The sequence below is a fragment of the Haliotis asinina genome, chromosome 5 (assembly GCF_037392515.1).
Source record: "Haliotis asinina isolate JCU_RB_2024 chromosome 5, JCU_Hal_asi_v2, whole genome shotgun sequence".
NCBI lineage: Eukaryota > Metazoa > Mollusca > Gastropoda > Lepetellida > Haliotidae > Haliotis > Haliotis asinina.
Genome location: NC_090284.1, coordinates 41,563,260 through 41,579,447, shown reverse-complemented (window position 1 = coordinate 41,579,447; position 16,188 = coordinate 41,563,260). Strand labels below are relative to the sequence as shown.

At 40.2% G+C, this 16,188-nt stretch overlaps 1 protein-coding gene across 2 annotated transcripts; it reads left to right on the top strand.

The window, feature by feature from the left end:
- The first annotated feature begins 5,288 nt into the window (after positions 1 to 5,288).
- On the top strand, positions 5,289 to 15,786 carry LOC137284477 (protein mono-ADP-ribosyltransferase PARP12-like). 2 transcript variants are annotated; one of them, XM_067816295.1, is made up of 7 exons: positions 5,289 to 5,460; positions 8,392 to 8,551; positions 9,176 to 9,393; positions 10,412 to 10,618; positions 11,043 to 11,239; positions 11,694 to 11,918; positions 12,564 to 15,786. In XM_067816295.1, the coding sequence occupies exons 2-7, from the start codon at positions 8,401 to 8,403 to the stop codon at positions 13,522 to 13,524; spliced, it is 1,959 nt and encodes a 652-aa protein (XP_067672396.1). In that variant the 5' UTR covers positions 5,289 to 5,460; positions 8,392 to 8,400; the 3' UTR covers positions 13,525 to 15,786. The 2 variants fall into 2 exon arrangements, with proteins under 2 accessions (XP_067672396.1, XP_067672397.1); XM_067816296.1 differs by lacking the exon at positions 5,289 to 5,460 and having other exon boundaries at positions 8,376 to 8,551.
- The last annotated feature ends 402 nt before the right edge of the window (positions 15,787 to 16,188 follow it).

The window sequence follows — 16,188 nt, the reverse complement described above, 5'->3', positions numbered from 1 at the left end:
CCGTTAAAGAGCGCTTTGTGGAATGCTGAGGTTAAATAGTTTGCCTAGTTTTAAGGGCGTGAATTGAATTCTCTCGTACAACGAAAAAGGATAACTATAATTTTGATGTTCCACAAGTTTTGAAAAAATAAATCCAAAGGTATCAATCAAATTCTCGAACGAAATAGAACAAAAAGATATACTATGGTTTGCTTTAAGTATAGCGAAATCGTATCCCGAAACAGAAGGTGAAGGTGAGATAAGCCATACCGTTTGATTAATATAAGTTTATACCATCTTATATATATCGCACAGTCGCAGCTTTGAAAACGAGAATCGTGACATAGATTTCAACAAAAACTACAAGTCATGATGGGTGTATTCTTAAAGACAAAAAAGAAATTGTCCACGTTTCAAGAAGTTAGGTACATTCACATAAGCGATATCAAATCTTGCTGACGTTGGCATGACAAATATCAAAACCTTGGTCATGGACGGCTACCACACTTTGTTAACCTAGCTCACGTTCTTTTTGGCAAAGAAGTCCTCCCCTCCGCCCATAAACTCAACCCTCAAATTAACCACAAGGTAGATTGAAATATTTTCAATAGAACACTGTTTTGGTAAATACTGAGTCAAAGACGATGTGAGTGTGTGATGAATATTCTGTACGTTTGGACAGTTTACTGCTGGTATGATGGAAGATTTTTTTTAACGTTCTAGGATTAAGGAAAGTAAACCAAACATTTACCAAAAAACAGACTCCTACTTTGTTGGATCGTCAAATAGAAATACTAGAAAATCAACCAATAATTAAGGCTTACTGCGAAAAGTTCAAGAGAGAACAGAAACTGAAAAAGACTGAAAGAGATAAGACAGAGAGGGAAAGCAATTACGAAAGAACAAAAGACATTGGAAGAGAAAACAATTAAGCAAAGGAGAAAGAAAGAGAAGATAGTGAAGAGGAAGACAGGAGAGGACAATCTGGAAATATTTAAGGACACAACTAGGAAGAGACCGTGTTTAAATATCAAGTGTATGGTGGAACTACAGGTGTTAACGCTACCATTTTTGAAAAAAAAAATGAACATGACCTGTCTAAAGACGATAACGGAGTGCATCTGCAAACCCTGTTATGTTAAACTTTAGGTAAGTTTCATTCATTTATTGTGTTCCATTGAGTAACAAGTGTTACATGGGTGAACAAAATGTGTCATCACACTTAAATGTGTTGTACTTTACTATGATGCGATGTTATTGATGCATTACAATTCCATTTCATAGACCATGAACCGTAAAACATTCACTCGAACGCAACTGCCAAGGCGTTATGAGGTCAAACCGAACGCGTTACTTCGCCTGTTTCTGCGTTTTGGCGATCAATTTCGAGAGCGTGCGGGAACATTGATTCTCTGTGTATATGTCTCAGCGAGCATTTCAAGTTTTTCAAAGCAACGTCTCGTTTATTCATTCATTATTTGATACATTCCGAACTCTATGAATGTTCACGTTTCATAAAGTTAACCTTTACCTTCTATCATAGATCTGAAAAAAAACAAAAACAAACAAACAAAAAAACAAAAAAAACAACAAAAAATCAAACAAACACTCTATATAAGCTAACGATCTGCTCAAAGGGGTTAATGTATAACTTGGTTGTTCACCGCATATCGTTTGAACGGTTTCAGTTGACTCAGTATGTATCTGTGTAATGCCATCGTTAAATAGTTTGCATACTTTGCGTTAAAGAGCACTTTGTGGAATGCCAAGGTTAAATAGTTTGCCTAGTTTTAAGAGTGTTAAGAGTCGTTCTTGTGGAATGCTATTGTATTTAGGATACATATGTGGAATGATATCGTTAAATAGTTTAAATAGTTTGACTCATCCCTCTGGAATGCTTTGTGCTCATAGGGAGGTGTGTTCAGGAATGTCTATTGTTGTGCTCTGGAATGCATTGTACTCATAGGGAGGAGTAATCCTGAATAGTTTAAGGATTTTAAGGAGTAATCCTGTGGAATGTCTATTGTATTCGTCTGGAATGCTATTGTATTCGTCTGGAATGCTTTTGTTCTCTTAGGAATGCTATTGTCTGTGCTAAACGGATTACTTTTCTCCTACTGGGAACAGATGACACGTGTGAACCAAGTCAGCGAACCTGACCCCCGATCCGTCGCCTCTTACGACTGGCAGAGCCACATGATGATTAGAGGCCATTGAGACAACCCCTCTACTCGGATTGAAATTTGGTAAACTTATAGTACAGGTTGTTTCTTTTGCAAAATGGACACGACTTCTACTTCCATTCAAACTATCACTGTATATATAGAACGCAAAGATATACTCAATCATTATACCTAGCGGGATTATGTCGTGGGATTTATTACCCGATGGAGCTGTTCATGCTACTTTCCTGAATCAATTTACAACCATGATAAACTCTCAATTACTTTAATTTAAATTCTGGTTTAGATTTGTGCCAAATCATCCATTGTCGACTCATGCTCGGTTGTAGTGATCACGACGCAGACATAATGGACACATATTTCCGAAATATATTCATGTATTCGCGTGGTCATTGTATACTGTAGACGTTATTCACTACCTGTTTACATGTCTGAACTTTCAAAATTTAAGACATGTGACACATATTCGGTACTTAGGGTTGTTCTGATCTTGAATACACACGGATGCGAAAAGCATGGGGTAGTAGGACTCTTGGGATCAATTGTACCCAAGATCCCCTTCTCTTGGCACAACTGGGCAAATTCAACCCTGGAATTCTTGCGCACTGTGCACGGAGTGCACCCATTCCAAAATGAATGAATGTTTTCCAGGAATCCTTGTGGGGAAAAAGAGGCATATGGGGTGTGCTATAATTAAAGATGCTTTTAATCTAGTCTCAAATACTAAATAAATTAAGCCCAAAAATATCTTAAATACCGAAAGGCCAATACATACCAATAATATAGATATTAACATCACACTTTTTGTTGTGTAAAATCAGAGCTATTATTTATTAACAGCTGTACAACTGTTCATAAGATAAGCTAAACATATTTACAATCCATACAACTATCGGCCTGGGATGCTTTCGCATTTATGCGACTAAACGAGTAACAGAGACAAATGGATAAAAGTTGTATCAGAATTAAAGTAATCTCATTATAACTAGTTGAATATACAGTTCCACAACTTATTGCCAAACAGTGAAAATCCAATAACTCCATTTCTCGGGACCTTAATATTTCGCTTCCTCACTGAAAGGAGACGGTTACTGAATGTGGAACACATATTTATGTTTGAATAAATATAGAGTTCGCTGTCTTAGCATAAATTTGCAAGAATGAAAGGTCGTAACGATATAACAATATGTTTGCCGTGCATTCAACAGGCGGTCAACCAAACACCTCAATATGTATAAACTATCAACAACCTTAATTACTTTCTGTAATTTGCTAAGGTAGCTTGGGTTTACATAGATTTCACACAGACGCAGGCGCGCACGCACGCACGCACACACGCACGCACGCACGCACGCACACGTTAAATCGTGGTGCCACGTTATATCGTGGTACACAAAGTTAATATACAACGCAGCCATAGGTTACAGGTTAGGCAATACTTGTGCACCATACATTAGTGGTGACATGGCTGTTATGGTACACGACATTGTTAAGTCACTACTTACACACAGATTTATGAAATATACAACATATAAAGAATATGAATGTTAATATCGTAGCCACGTCAGGCGATTCACCGGAGCAATACCCAAGTCTGAATCACGTCGTCGTTGTTGTTGTTGTTTCCCGTCTTTTCTCCTCTTCTTTTTCTTCTTCCCCTTGGAGGAAGAACAACACGCATTAGTGGGAGTAATAGTGTGTGGTTCTATCGCGATGTCGACAGTTGCCCTTTTCCTTGAGTTAGATGTTCCTTCATCTTTATAGCAGTTAGGAACACGCAAGACCGAGTGGTTAGGGTAATGAAAAAAGAATTAGGCGATATGCATTGTCTAGAGGGAGAGTCAATGTCGTGGTCAAGAAAATAATTGTTGACCGATCGTGGTCAAGCGAGAACCTTGCGAACGATGGATATGCGGCGGAGTTTGTTTGATTTTGGTTCTCCTCGCGAGGAGGAATTGTATAATTTTAACGGAAATGAAAAGAAAGGACGGTATTCAAACGACTCCGTATATTAAAGGTAAACGAATGATCTGCCCAAGCCTTTTCACGTGTGGTAAAGAAAGTACTATTAATGAGCACCTTACATCTAAAAATAGACCTACGTCAGCCAGTTTGAAAACTAGCAGTGTGGGCTCTAGAAAAAACAGTGACACGAAATGACAAAGAGCTGAAAAAGTGAGGTATATTTCACCAGGTGCAATAATCATGCTTGGAATGTTGAACTGATGTTTGAGTGAGTTTACATACCAATTTTGAAAACAAGTATGTATACTTTATCAAGTGAGTGAGTTTAGTTTTACGCCGCACTCAGCAATATTCCAGCTATATGGCGGCGGTCAGTAAATAATCGAGTCTGGACCAGACAATCCAATGATCAACAACATGAGCATCGATCTGCGCGATTGGGAACCGATGACATGTGTCAACGAAGGCAGCGAGCCTGACCATCCGATCCCGTTAGTCGCCTTTTATGGCAGGCATGGGTTGCTGAAGACCTACCCTGGGACCTTCACGGATCACTTTGTCAAGGAGATATTAGACTGGCTGGATGGATAAACACAATTCACCACCTCCCTCAGTAAGTGAAAGAAGGTTGCTGACATGATACATACATGTTGTAAACAATGCGAAATTGTATATTTTCACAAACACTGCTAACAAAAGGAAAATGTGGACAAATGGTTGAAAAGTTAGGTCTTAGAAAAATGTTTGTCAGAAAAACCTGTTTTGTACTTTTCATACAGTTATGCAAAACAGGTGATAATGTTTGCTATCAATATTGATGATGAGTCCCAACACAACTAAATTTCCCCAAATATATTGAATTCTTAATAATTCATGAATGATCTGTTGATCCTCAACAGGAGATGAATAACGAAAGCAAAGTGTATGCATAATGTTTTTTGTCGCACCTCTATTCTGAGCATAAGTGTTGCAAAACGAAAAACCCTTAGATTGAAAATATATGTCGATACGATGTAACATGTACACACACGTGTGCTGTTCAGCGGATCGTCTGAACAACGCGACTGTGTATGGATGTAGGAGGCCAAGCACAGTGGAGAGCTGTGAATGTCGCTGCACGGAGCTTGATGTTTCCAGGAAATCGTTATCGTTAGCCGAAGACGAGCGGCAATGATTATTACCCATGATAGCGTCATTTTCCTAGAAAACAACAACAGTTCGCGTTCAAGGAAGTCACATGGTGGATAGGGTCAGTTTCGGTTTTCCTTAGAGCGAAGATCCTGTTCCCACTGCACGTCTCAGCCTGGTTCTGTTGGACGAAACCACCCAGCCGGTAAGCTTGTATAGTCATATATAGCTAGCAGTCAAAAAGACGTGCAATAGTCTAAACTATCTTGACCAAATGTCTAAAAAAACTTCAAAATTGGTTACAAGAAATATATGTACAGCAAATAAGCACCATGCGTGTCAGGTGTAGCCACATATTATTCTAACTAACTGATCTGACTGCACTGTGACATAGCTAAGGTACATAGCATTCACTACATGAACACTATGTATCTTAGCTAGAAGCCGCCCGTGATTTTCCTTGCATAGGCGCTTGACTCACATATATATTTGGAAGTACGGGACCTAAATATATAAGATATAGAAAGGTGTGACACTAACAATGGCGGCCCGGCTCGCCTCGGCTCGTTTTCGGTCTGACAAATGCTTCTGTAGCTTTGATCGTAGAAAAAAACCCGCACAATTTATACTCCGTTGACCTACGTAAAGTGCCTTGCGTATCACTTACCTGCTGACTATATTTCCATTTACAGCTTTTAATAATTTTCGTCCATTCTCGGACGAAGTCAGGACATATGCCCGGAAGTAAACAAATCTCAGGTTACAAACCAGCACCGAGTAGCAGACCGAGTCTCTGATTGGATTTATTATTCCCACCTCTTTTAACGTGCATCTATAATATCCAATCAGGGACTCGCGCCACTATTTGATGCGGGTCTGTAGCTTGAGATTTGTTTTCTGTCATACTTCCAAAAACGTATCAGTGTCGAGCGCCTGTGGTTCCTTGGTAGAATAGGCCATCAGCAATCCATGCTTGTCACAAAAGGCGATTATACTTGTCGTGAGAGCTAGGCGACTAACGGGATCGGGTGGTCAGGCTCGCTGACTTTGTTGACACGTTATCGGTTCCCATGAATTTGCGTAGATCGATGCTCTTGCTGTTGACCACTGTTTTGTCCATACCCGGTTATTTGTACAGACCGCCGCCATATATAGCTGGAATATTGCTGAGTGCGGCGTAAAATTAAATTCACTCACCTAATTAAGAAACCTCGCTACAAGCTGGTCAGTACCAGCTTTCTCGACCGTAACGGACACGGGGACCGGGTTATTGTCCACCTTGCCAGAATTCTTTTCAACCTAAACAGTGGGACATTAAAAGGATGGATGCCCATTCGATGCCGATGTTTGAAAATATCTCCGGCAGTTCTTGTCTGATTGTAATAACGTATCACAGCAGTGTAGGCTTTTCGGATTTTGTAATGATCTGGTGACTGATTCAGTTTGATCTCATTTCTGTGGGTTTTTTATATCTTGATATTCACATCATGTCATACAGAAATGTGATGTCTTAAACCTATGATATGAAAACACACACATTTAATTTATCCGTAAACTAAATAACCCCACTTTTGCATTGCTAGAAAAACCTTTACTTAGGTACACAGGTATACATTCATTTTTTAACTTATGTACACTTCAAGTGCAAATATATATTTCTAATGCAACAATGAAGTTCTGTTCGTATTCCCCCAAACGGTGTCGACCCACAAGTGTTTTGAGGCAACTGAATTGAAGGATATCATCGGGTTACTCACAGGAGAAAAACAGTAACAAAAGAAACAACCAATACACGGGAATTACTCTGCATCAGTGCTCTTTTAAATTCAGTATTGATCTGTAAGCGCGCAGATATACGTTTCCTTTACTGCAAGGATAACGTTCATTTACAGAAATCGGAATCAGTTGTTTATAGGGGATCGTTCATAATTCATGGCTAAGCCTTGGCTGTTGGGGGAGATGATGATCTTTATGGAGAAGCATGTATACTGGGAATGCATGGGCCTAGTACTTAGTACAGCCTTGGGGCAGGGCTAGCTAGTTGCATTTTCCCAAATAACCCATAATTTGTTGTTTGAGTGAGATCAGTTGTGCACCGCTTGTAGCAATATTACAGCAATATCAAGGAGGTGGACACCAGAAAAGCGCTTCACTTATTGTACTCGTGTGGGGAATCGAACCCGGCCATTGTTTTGAACTAGAGTCGTCAAAGGAAAAGAAATAAAATGATTTGCGGCATTTATTTGTTTATTACTTGAAGTTCATTAAAATAAGGAGTTTCAACAAGTCTAGAATTAACAGGCATGTTTTCCCAACTAAGCCTTTCACTTTTGGCCCTTTAATCATCATCCCAAATACCATCCCAAATTTAAAAGATAAAAATAACAAATTGCATGTTATCAACAAGTCTGGAAACATGTTATAACTTATGCTACAATCAACAACAGTTACCTTCAGCACGGGACGGTGCATTTGCACGTGCGTTATAGCAATTGGGTAGTTTGACAATCCAAGCTAAGAATGAATGTTTGAAACAACAGTACTGGCATGAAAAATGAGACTGGCATGTGAAAATCCCTGAATTAATTATCTTGTGTATCAATTAGGATAAAAGAAGTAAAGGATGAATGGTTTATGACGTTTTTCTACTAGGATCAACTCATTTGCATACTATAGCCTGCATCAGAAACGTACACTGACGACAGTTCAAGGGGTAAAACTGACATGATTTGCTCTCCTCTTAACGCATCTATTTTGAGATGATTTAAAAAAAGTGATAAAACAAAATGTTGGAAAAACGATAACAGAATCTTTAACAATGAAACTTTAGTTGTGTTCTAAACAACATAATAAACACCAAGAACCATTTTGTTTCTGGTTACGTGAATACTTTATACAATCGCAAGATGAGGCTAATATAGTTTTTTTTTGTTGATAACGAAAGTGATGAAGGAGAACTTTTTTTTTACAACAAACTAAACAAGGCACTTTCTTTCAATCGGAACATATTTGTGCACATATTGATCTTCATTTGAAGCACATTTCTGTACGTTATATTAAATCAGGATTTATTGTGGCGAAAATAATTTTGGCATAAATGCATGAATATTCAGCAAACAGCGCATATCTTCTTTAGAGGATCGACATGAGCGACTTCACAGGAATACAGGCGTTTGAGCCAGGAAGAGGAAGAGGACGTGGTAGAGGACGAGGGAGGGGCAGAGGACGAGGAAGGGGCAGGGGAAGAGGTGCGACGTCATCAGAGACAAACAGAGATGAATCGACAGAAGTCACTGGTGAGATTAACCTGTTATCTATTTTAAAGGCATAAGGGATAAACAGTATGAGCATCGATCTGCGTAATTGGGAACCGTCGATGTGTGAACCAAGTCAGCGAACCTGACCACCCGATTATGATAGTTGCCTCTTACAAGCACAGTCGCCCTTTGTGGCAAGCATGTACTCACTTAAGCTTCTATTCATGCAATTAAAGACCTACCCTTTACGAACTGCCTGAAATCGATAATTGAACCTTAAAGACGACCATATAACACAATTCCATTATGTAAACAATTGTTCCATACATCGAAAACTGGTGTCAATCACAAGTTGCTGTATAGGGGATATTCGTAACTGCTCTCCAAGGGACATAATGCTATCTGGTTCGCTTGGACAAAAGTTTGCCAAGTATAGAGCGCGAGATTCGATTTAATGAAATGTTGCATGAATTCATACGAATAGTAATACGCTAGTAATAATGACGGGGTTTCATTTATAACGGAGCCAATAAACGATTCATGTATTTGTAGCCCTCAGGAGTATATGTGATCTGTAAACAACAAACAGTACATACAAATCGTTCAACAGTGACCGCAGAGGCAGAAAGACAAATGATTCAATGAATGTGACCGATGTTTCAGTACAGAGTGTAAGACGAGGCTTGACCGGAGGCGCGAGGGAACTGTGTGAACGATACATAGGGGGCACATGTTACTGTTCTCGTCTCCACCATCAGAAGAAGGCTCCGTATGTGTGGCAGTACCTGGTCCACAATGGTGATTGGAAACTGTTGTCCAACAATGAGATGGAAAATGTGGAGAAGTCGTTCTGTGACAATAACGACAGCTCAATGGCAGAAGTGAGTTCATTAATTCAGCAGCAGTCGACCCTTTTTGTAACCACGGCAATAAAACAGATTCGATGACCATTCCAGGTGTTTTTACCCTGAATCAATTCTAATCAGTTTCACAGCTAATACTTTTGGGTTGATTATTCCTTTTATCTAAGTGGATATTTTTAGTCTATGCGCGGATCTATTTACAAGCGTTTTAAATGTCTGGTTTTTTTTGCATGTGATTGCCGCATGAAAAGAGTAGCAAACGATCTAACAGGAAGTGTGTTTACAAAGCGGGAACTGGTTTGTTACTTATAATGCTGTTTTACTTCTGAATTTGTGTATATTTGTATATGCAACTCTGTGAAACCCCAGAAAGGTTGTGTATAAAATACAAAGAAGTGGACATCCATAATATTTTGGATCAGAATTTTTAGGAAATCGTGTGACAACTTATCCCAGTCTTCGACCACTTCTTTCTTCATATCCACAGTATTTCTGCGTCCTTTATTCTGTCCTTCATTACTCCCTACACATTCTCACACATTCTCATAAGTATTAAGATCAAGGCTGTGGTTAGGCCAGTCTAAAAATTGAATATTTTCGTCCAACAACCACTGTTGGGTGTGGGTGGCTATGGTAATGAAGATTGTATCTTCATACAGTGTTCGGATCGTTAGAAGAAGGTGACCATTTAAGATATCAACATACGGTTCCTTGGTCAAATTCCCAGCGAAAGTACACAGCGGCTTCACTTAACCTGACATCCCACCCCACATATGAAAGTGTTGGTAGACAGGTTTCGTGGTATCTTTTGTCCACATTTTCACACAGACCTGAAAAGAACAGATAGATCTTTCATCAGAATGGAAAACATGCATTATCCCAGTCTTGATTTTCCTGAGGCTCACACCAGTATAAACGTCTTTCTTTTGAGCATCATTCTTCAAAATGTTGAGGGAATTCACTATGTGTTTGGGATTGACTTATATGAAGACCCTACAAGGTCTAATCTAATTATCTAATGTAATAATATTTTCAGGTACGGTTACATGGAGACATTACATCAGCACAAGTAAACTTTGAAGAAGTACTTGACCCACCACAGCCGGCATCATACAACCAGTTCAGTTTCCGGCGATTGTCAACCCGATCTTACGTGGAAGCCGGCACAGACGACATATCTAGTTATACCCAGTGGGTGTGGTACTGGAAGGACAACAATAAAGAGTGGTCTCCCTTTATACCGGTAACCATGACTTGCATTGTGCCGCAATGACACTTTTTACTGGCATAACCCATTAAACCCCACCAAGACTTTTCAACCTCACATAACCTACTAACCCAGAGGTTGCAAGTTACCTGCCCTTGGTTCCAATTTGCCAGCTTGATTAGCAATGCTAGAGCTAAGGTACAAGTCAGGATCACCAATCGGAATGCAGGTCCAAACATGGCGTTGAGTCCTACTTATAAGGACCTCGTTTGTGAATATTACTATGCTGGAAACCCAACGCACAAAAAAGCACTAAAAATCTTCTTGCTGAAAAGGACGTTTGAATATCTATTAAAAATAGACATGACTCATGAAGGATGAAGGGTTTTCAGGATAAGAGGTATATGGCTGAGGGAATGATGACAACATCCCTCATTCACATCCATTATGCTCCCTACAGCCGGAACTTCAGCTGACCCTGGAGACCAAGTACCTGGCTGGACAGGACACCTACCTCTACACTATCGCAGATCAGGAGTACCGCCTGGACTTCACCTCTCTGGTTCAGATTAACCGGAAGTATCAAACTCGGAGGCCAGTCCAGAGGAGACCAGTGTTTGTATCTCTTGATACCGCTAGAAATGGCCAACAGACTTGGTAAGATATTGAGGGAATCAGTGGTATGTTGGTTCATTGATGCCTTTCACTAAAACGGGTAGTGTGTCTATCCACATGCCCAACACTGACAGCAGATGTTGTAAAACATGGATGACTTGTAAGTTGATTGAGGCATTTCATGAAAGACCTTTGGCCTTTTCTGCCGGCGATATCCAACAGCGACAGTAGATGAAAAAAGACATATAGTTTCAGTGAGGCCTTTCACAAGTGACAAGTGTTTGTGTCCGTAAATAAATTATCCACAATAGACATGTTTGTCGTTAACATATTATTTATGTTATGTGGTAAACACAAGAAAGGTTCCATATTCAAGAATATAGATTTCCATCAGTAATTCAGTTGATATGAACCCAACGGTTCCGTCCACTTGTGCAGCAGACAACCATGCGTAAAAACATACTAGAAGATTATGATGTACAGAAATGTTCTTCAGTTCTAGTTTATTGATGTCCCTGGCGGCGGTACCGTCAGCTGACGTCCCCTCGAACTGGACTCAGCTTGACCGTTATCAGAACAGTGAAAAAGTGGAACTGGGCACAAGCTGTGATGAATTTACCACTGTGATGTCATCCATCTACAAAACTCTGTCAGCAAATAGATGTCAAGTCCAGCGAGTATACAGACTGCAGAATGCTTTACTTTGGCACAATTTCCTTAGGTAAAGTATTGAGGTGTTCCCATACATAACACATGTACATACTGAATGTATATACCAGCGATTGGGAGTCCATCCGTAACCGTCAGCTTCGCGGACAGTTTATTAAAAGTTACAAGGCAGTGAATTTTGTTCTAGACTGTAGTTTAATTAACGTTTCCAATCTTATCCTTTTTTATTTTTTAATTTTTGTCACGAGTTGTTCATAAGGTATCTTATATGTGGGTGCGAGATCCACCGAAAACGTTCAGGTTCAGATCTCCGTGGACACGGGTTGTTCTTTGCAATATTACTACACCAGTCTCATCACTGTTTTAATAAGGATTCAAAACGAAGCTCTTGCCACTCTCAAGGCAATCGACAGTGACTTGTTTCTGGGATTCCTATTTGTTTTAGAACCTGTTTTATGTTGCTATGGCAGAGTTTACCGAGTGTAGTGGGTTTTGCGTGGCATCAGGATCCCATGTATATCAACATTTCTTATTAAAAGTTACTCAAATCACATTAGTTCTGAACGAATCAAATGCTGAACTAACCTTCATGAAACATTTTGCTTGAATTAATAGATGTTTGGAAAATGGATGTTTATTAGTATTTACAAAAACTGTATTTCTGACAAATCACCATATATGTAATATGCCGTTTCAGCATGAAGAAGACACTTCAGATGTCTCACGGCATAGAGAGCATTGATCAGCGACATCTCTTCCACGGCACAGACACTCTAGACGTCGTCAACAACATCTGCATCAACAACTTCGACTTCAGAGTCAGTGGCAAGAACGCCACGGTGTACGGCAAGGGGGCGTACTTCGCCCGTGACGCTAACTATAGTCACAGTTACACCAAAGGCAGAGACAGGTACATGTTCCTAGCCCGAGTGCTTGTTGGAAAGTACACTCTGGGAGACAGCAGCTACACAAGACCCCCACCAAGAAAAGGTCACGTGTTGTACGATTCTTGCGTCAACGACATGAACAACCCTTCCATATTTGTTATATTTGAGCGCAATCAGTGCTACCCCGAGTACCTTGTAGAATATCGAGATAAAACACTTGACGAATCCGTATCTGTAAGTAGAAGTGTTGGAAATGTGACAAGATCACCTGCGAGTGCTAGTGTGCCAGCCAGGGCCGCTCCAATTCCCACAACGACCCGAAAACCAGCTCCACCTATTCCAGCTGGATCCAGTTCCTCAACCTACTCAACCAGCAACACGTCGTCATTCGGGAAAGCGCCTCCGCCTGTTCCAATACAGCCTGCTAAAGTCGTCAGTCCTGCGTCATCTTCAGGCCTCAGCATCTCAAGGGCCTCCTCAGCGAGTGTGTCAACACACGGACGTGCATATGTTGGATCCAGTTCCCCGACCTACCCATCATCCACCTCCACCAGCAACAGGTCGTCATTCAGGACTAGCGCGGCACCCAGTAACCAGGCGTATGGCAGTGCTACTTCGCACAACCCCACTCCGTCTTCCAGAACGGAAATACCTGCTAGACAAACCTCAGGCGTCTTCCCCCCTCCTTCCCGATTCTCAAACAATGATGCATCTTCGGGGAATTATGCTCGGCAGAACACGCCCAAGAAGAAATCGTGCATATTAATGTGATGTTCGACCCTTTGAGAACTTCGTTCGTCCACATTGTCTTTGTCGTAAGTCAGGTCCTGAAAGGTGACTGAATGGTGGTGACGTTAAGTGATGCGATTGGAAGAATGTCCATCGACATCGTCTCCATTGTTGCTGCTATATCTTGTCGGGATTTGTTAAAGAAGTGAGTGAGTTCAGTTTTACGCCGCACTCATCAATAAATTCCAACAGTATGGCGGCGGTCTGTAAATATTCGAGTGTGGCCCAGACAAACAAGTGATCAGCATCATGAGCATTGACCAACTCAGCTGGGTTACAATGACCTGTCAATCAAGACAGCAAGACTGACACGATCACCTCTTACGACAAGCAGTTCTAATCCGGATCTTCGCGGGTCTTAAGTTGAAGACACATCCAGTCTGTTACCGGTTGTCGAGTTACAGAACACCAGAACTGAGTTACCAAGCAAGCCTCCAAGCATGTTTCAGTCTGCAAAATCGGGGAATTTACAGAAGTCTCTCAAAAGTATTTAAGCCTGCAAGAGTTTACCAGAGCAGATTAGGAAGTGTGATAAAACCTATTACCTGTTCTGTGCCACGGGCGTCCATTTTCTTTTATCATATTTTGCTGAACATAGGTATTCGAATTTCAAGTGTAGACAATATGGCGGCAGCTTAGTATAATAATTTAAGATTGAGCCCGGTTTATTTTCAACAGCTGATTTCATTGGCTGAGTGTTGTGACAACTGAACACCTATATGTAGAAGATAAGTTAACTATTTTGTCACTTCAGTTTAAAGTCATATAATTCTTATTAGTGTCAGTCATGACACAGTAGATTTGTTGTAAGTTTCAAGTCCGTATGTTATAGCTCACTGGCTTCCATTCTCGATTCACCGCGAAGATAGACTAAATTAAGTCGATAAAACCTTCTTTCACACATTCGTTTAATTTTTAGAAGGGAAACATACCCTTCGTTCAAAGGCATGTGCAAGTAATAGAGTAGTTGTATGACTTAAATATGGTCACGGTGTATTTTGAGGTGTGTGAAAAATATGACATATCGCCTATCTGTTCTGATCCGCCATTGAAATGCTATTCGACGTTGTTTGAGTGTTCCTAGTCATTGCTTCAAAAACATCTTTCACATACACCTTTTATTCTCACGAGGGGAATATGCTAACAGGTAAAACGTGTTTCCATGTAATTGTGATGGTTTCATCATTTAAAAACACATGTTAGGATGTATTTGAGGTGTGTGGGAAATATGGCATACGCTGATTTGATCTGATCAGCCATTGAAATACTACACTGCAATGTTCTAGTGTTTATAGTTATTCTAAAACGTCTTTCGCATACACAGGGAATGCAACATCAGGTGCAAGGTGTTGGCAAGTAATTGTGATAGTGTTTTGATATTAGAAAAGCTTTTAGGGCGTATGTGATATGCGTGAAAAATATGACGATCTCATCTCATCCGCCATTGATACTGGTCATGCTTGAGGGTTATAGTTCTGTAACTTCTTTCTTTCTTGTTGATCTTATTACTTGACAAAACAGGAAAGGTGTTTAAAACGCTTTGTGATAATTTTAAACTTTGTGTTTTTCAGTTGTTAGGACAGTGTCAGTTAACATTTTGTTAATGTCCATGCCATTCCCCACATGCAATAAGTTATATCAGAATTAATTTTGAATGTAAAGAAAAATGTCTCCAAGTAGATTTTTTAAAAGGTTAGCTGATGTTAACACGTGTTCTAGCGATACTTTTACGTTCTTAAACATGTTTTGGGAGGCATGGCCGTAGTTTATCATTAATTCTTTCATTCATTCACATATGTACTTCTTTTTTCTTTCATTCATTCACTTATAATTCTTGGTCTTAATTCTTGCTATAATTCATTCATTCAGTGTAAAATTCCGACTGATACAATAAACTGACTGTTAGACACAGCTGAAGTAGCGCTGGGAACGAGCCAAGTCGCAATGGCGATGCAATTAATAGTTGCTCATATGCCGGTGCTTAATAGGTCACTGTGTAATTTCGTCACTCGTCCACACGTTATGGCTGGAGTAATGTCGATTACTTCAACCCTCTCACATGATGACAGTGGTACAATGTACAGGTTCCACTACACTACACATGCATCAATATCACATGTACCCCGAACGAGGACAACTCAAACGGACAGAGGCCTGTGACAGCTGTGATTGAATGAAATAGTGTAAGATGTTTATGTGTCTTAAAAGCACATTCGTCCAGTAATTAAAACTGACCACAATTTTGAGTATTCAGTGCTGTCATTTTTGATCACCATGACTTACACTTATGTGCGCACCGATATTTTCAAGTAAGTGACATTTGGGGGGTTGGTGTGTTCCGCTTCCTGTGATGGGAAAAATCGCCGGACAAGATGGACAGATTTTGTGTTTTATTGTAGTTAATTGGCCGTTGATAGCCTGGATATATTTTAAAAAATACAAGGTTAATATAGAAGTCTATGGGAAAAGGATACACTGTATTTTCGGCTATCAGGTAACCTACACCAGCCGTGCTGCGCTGCGCCCATAGCGCATGCGCAGTGATTAGGTATGCGCGGCTTCAACCGTTGTGTAACCTACACCAGCCGTGCTGCGCTGCGCCCATAGCGCATGCGCAGTGATTAGGTATGCGCGGCTTCAACCGAC

Coding starts and splice junctions, on each gene's coding strand:
- LOC137284477 (XM_067816295.1), top strand. CDS start 8,401: ATGAGCGACTTCACAGGAATACAGGCGTTTGAGCCAGGAAGAGGAAGA. Junction 8,552..9,175: donor TGAATCGACAGAAGTCACTG/GTGAGATTAACC, acceptor CCGATGTTTCAG/TACAGAGTGTAAGACGAGGC. Junction 11,240..11,693: donor AGAAATGGCCAACAGACTTG/GTAAGATATTGA, acceptor AATGTTCTTCAG/TTCTAGTTTATTGATGTCCC.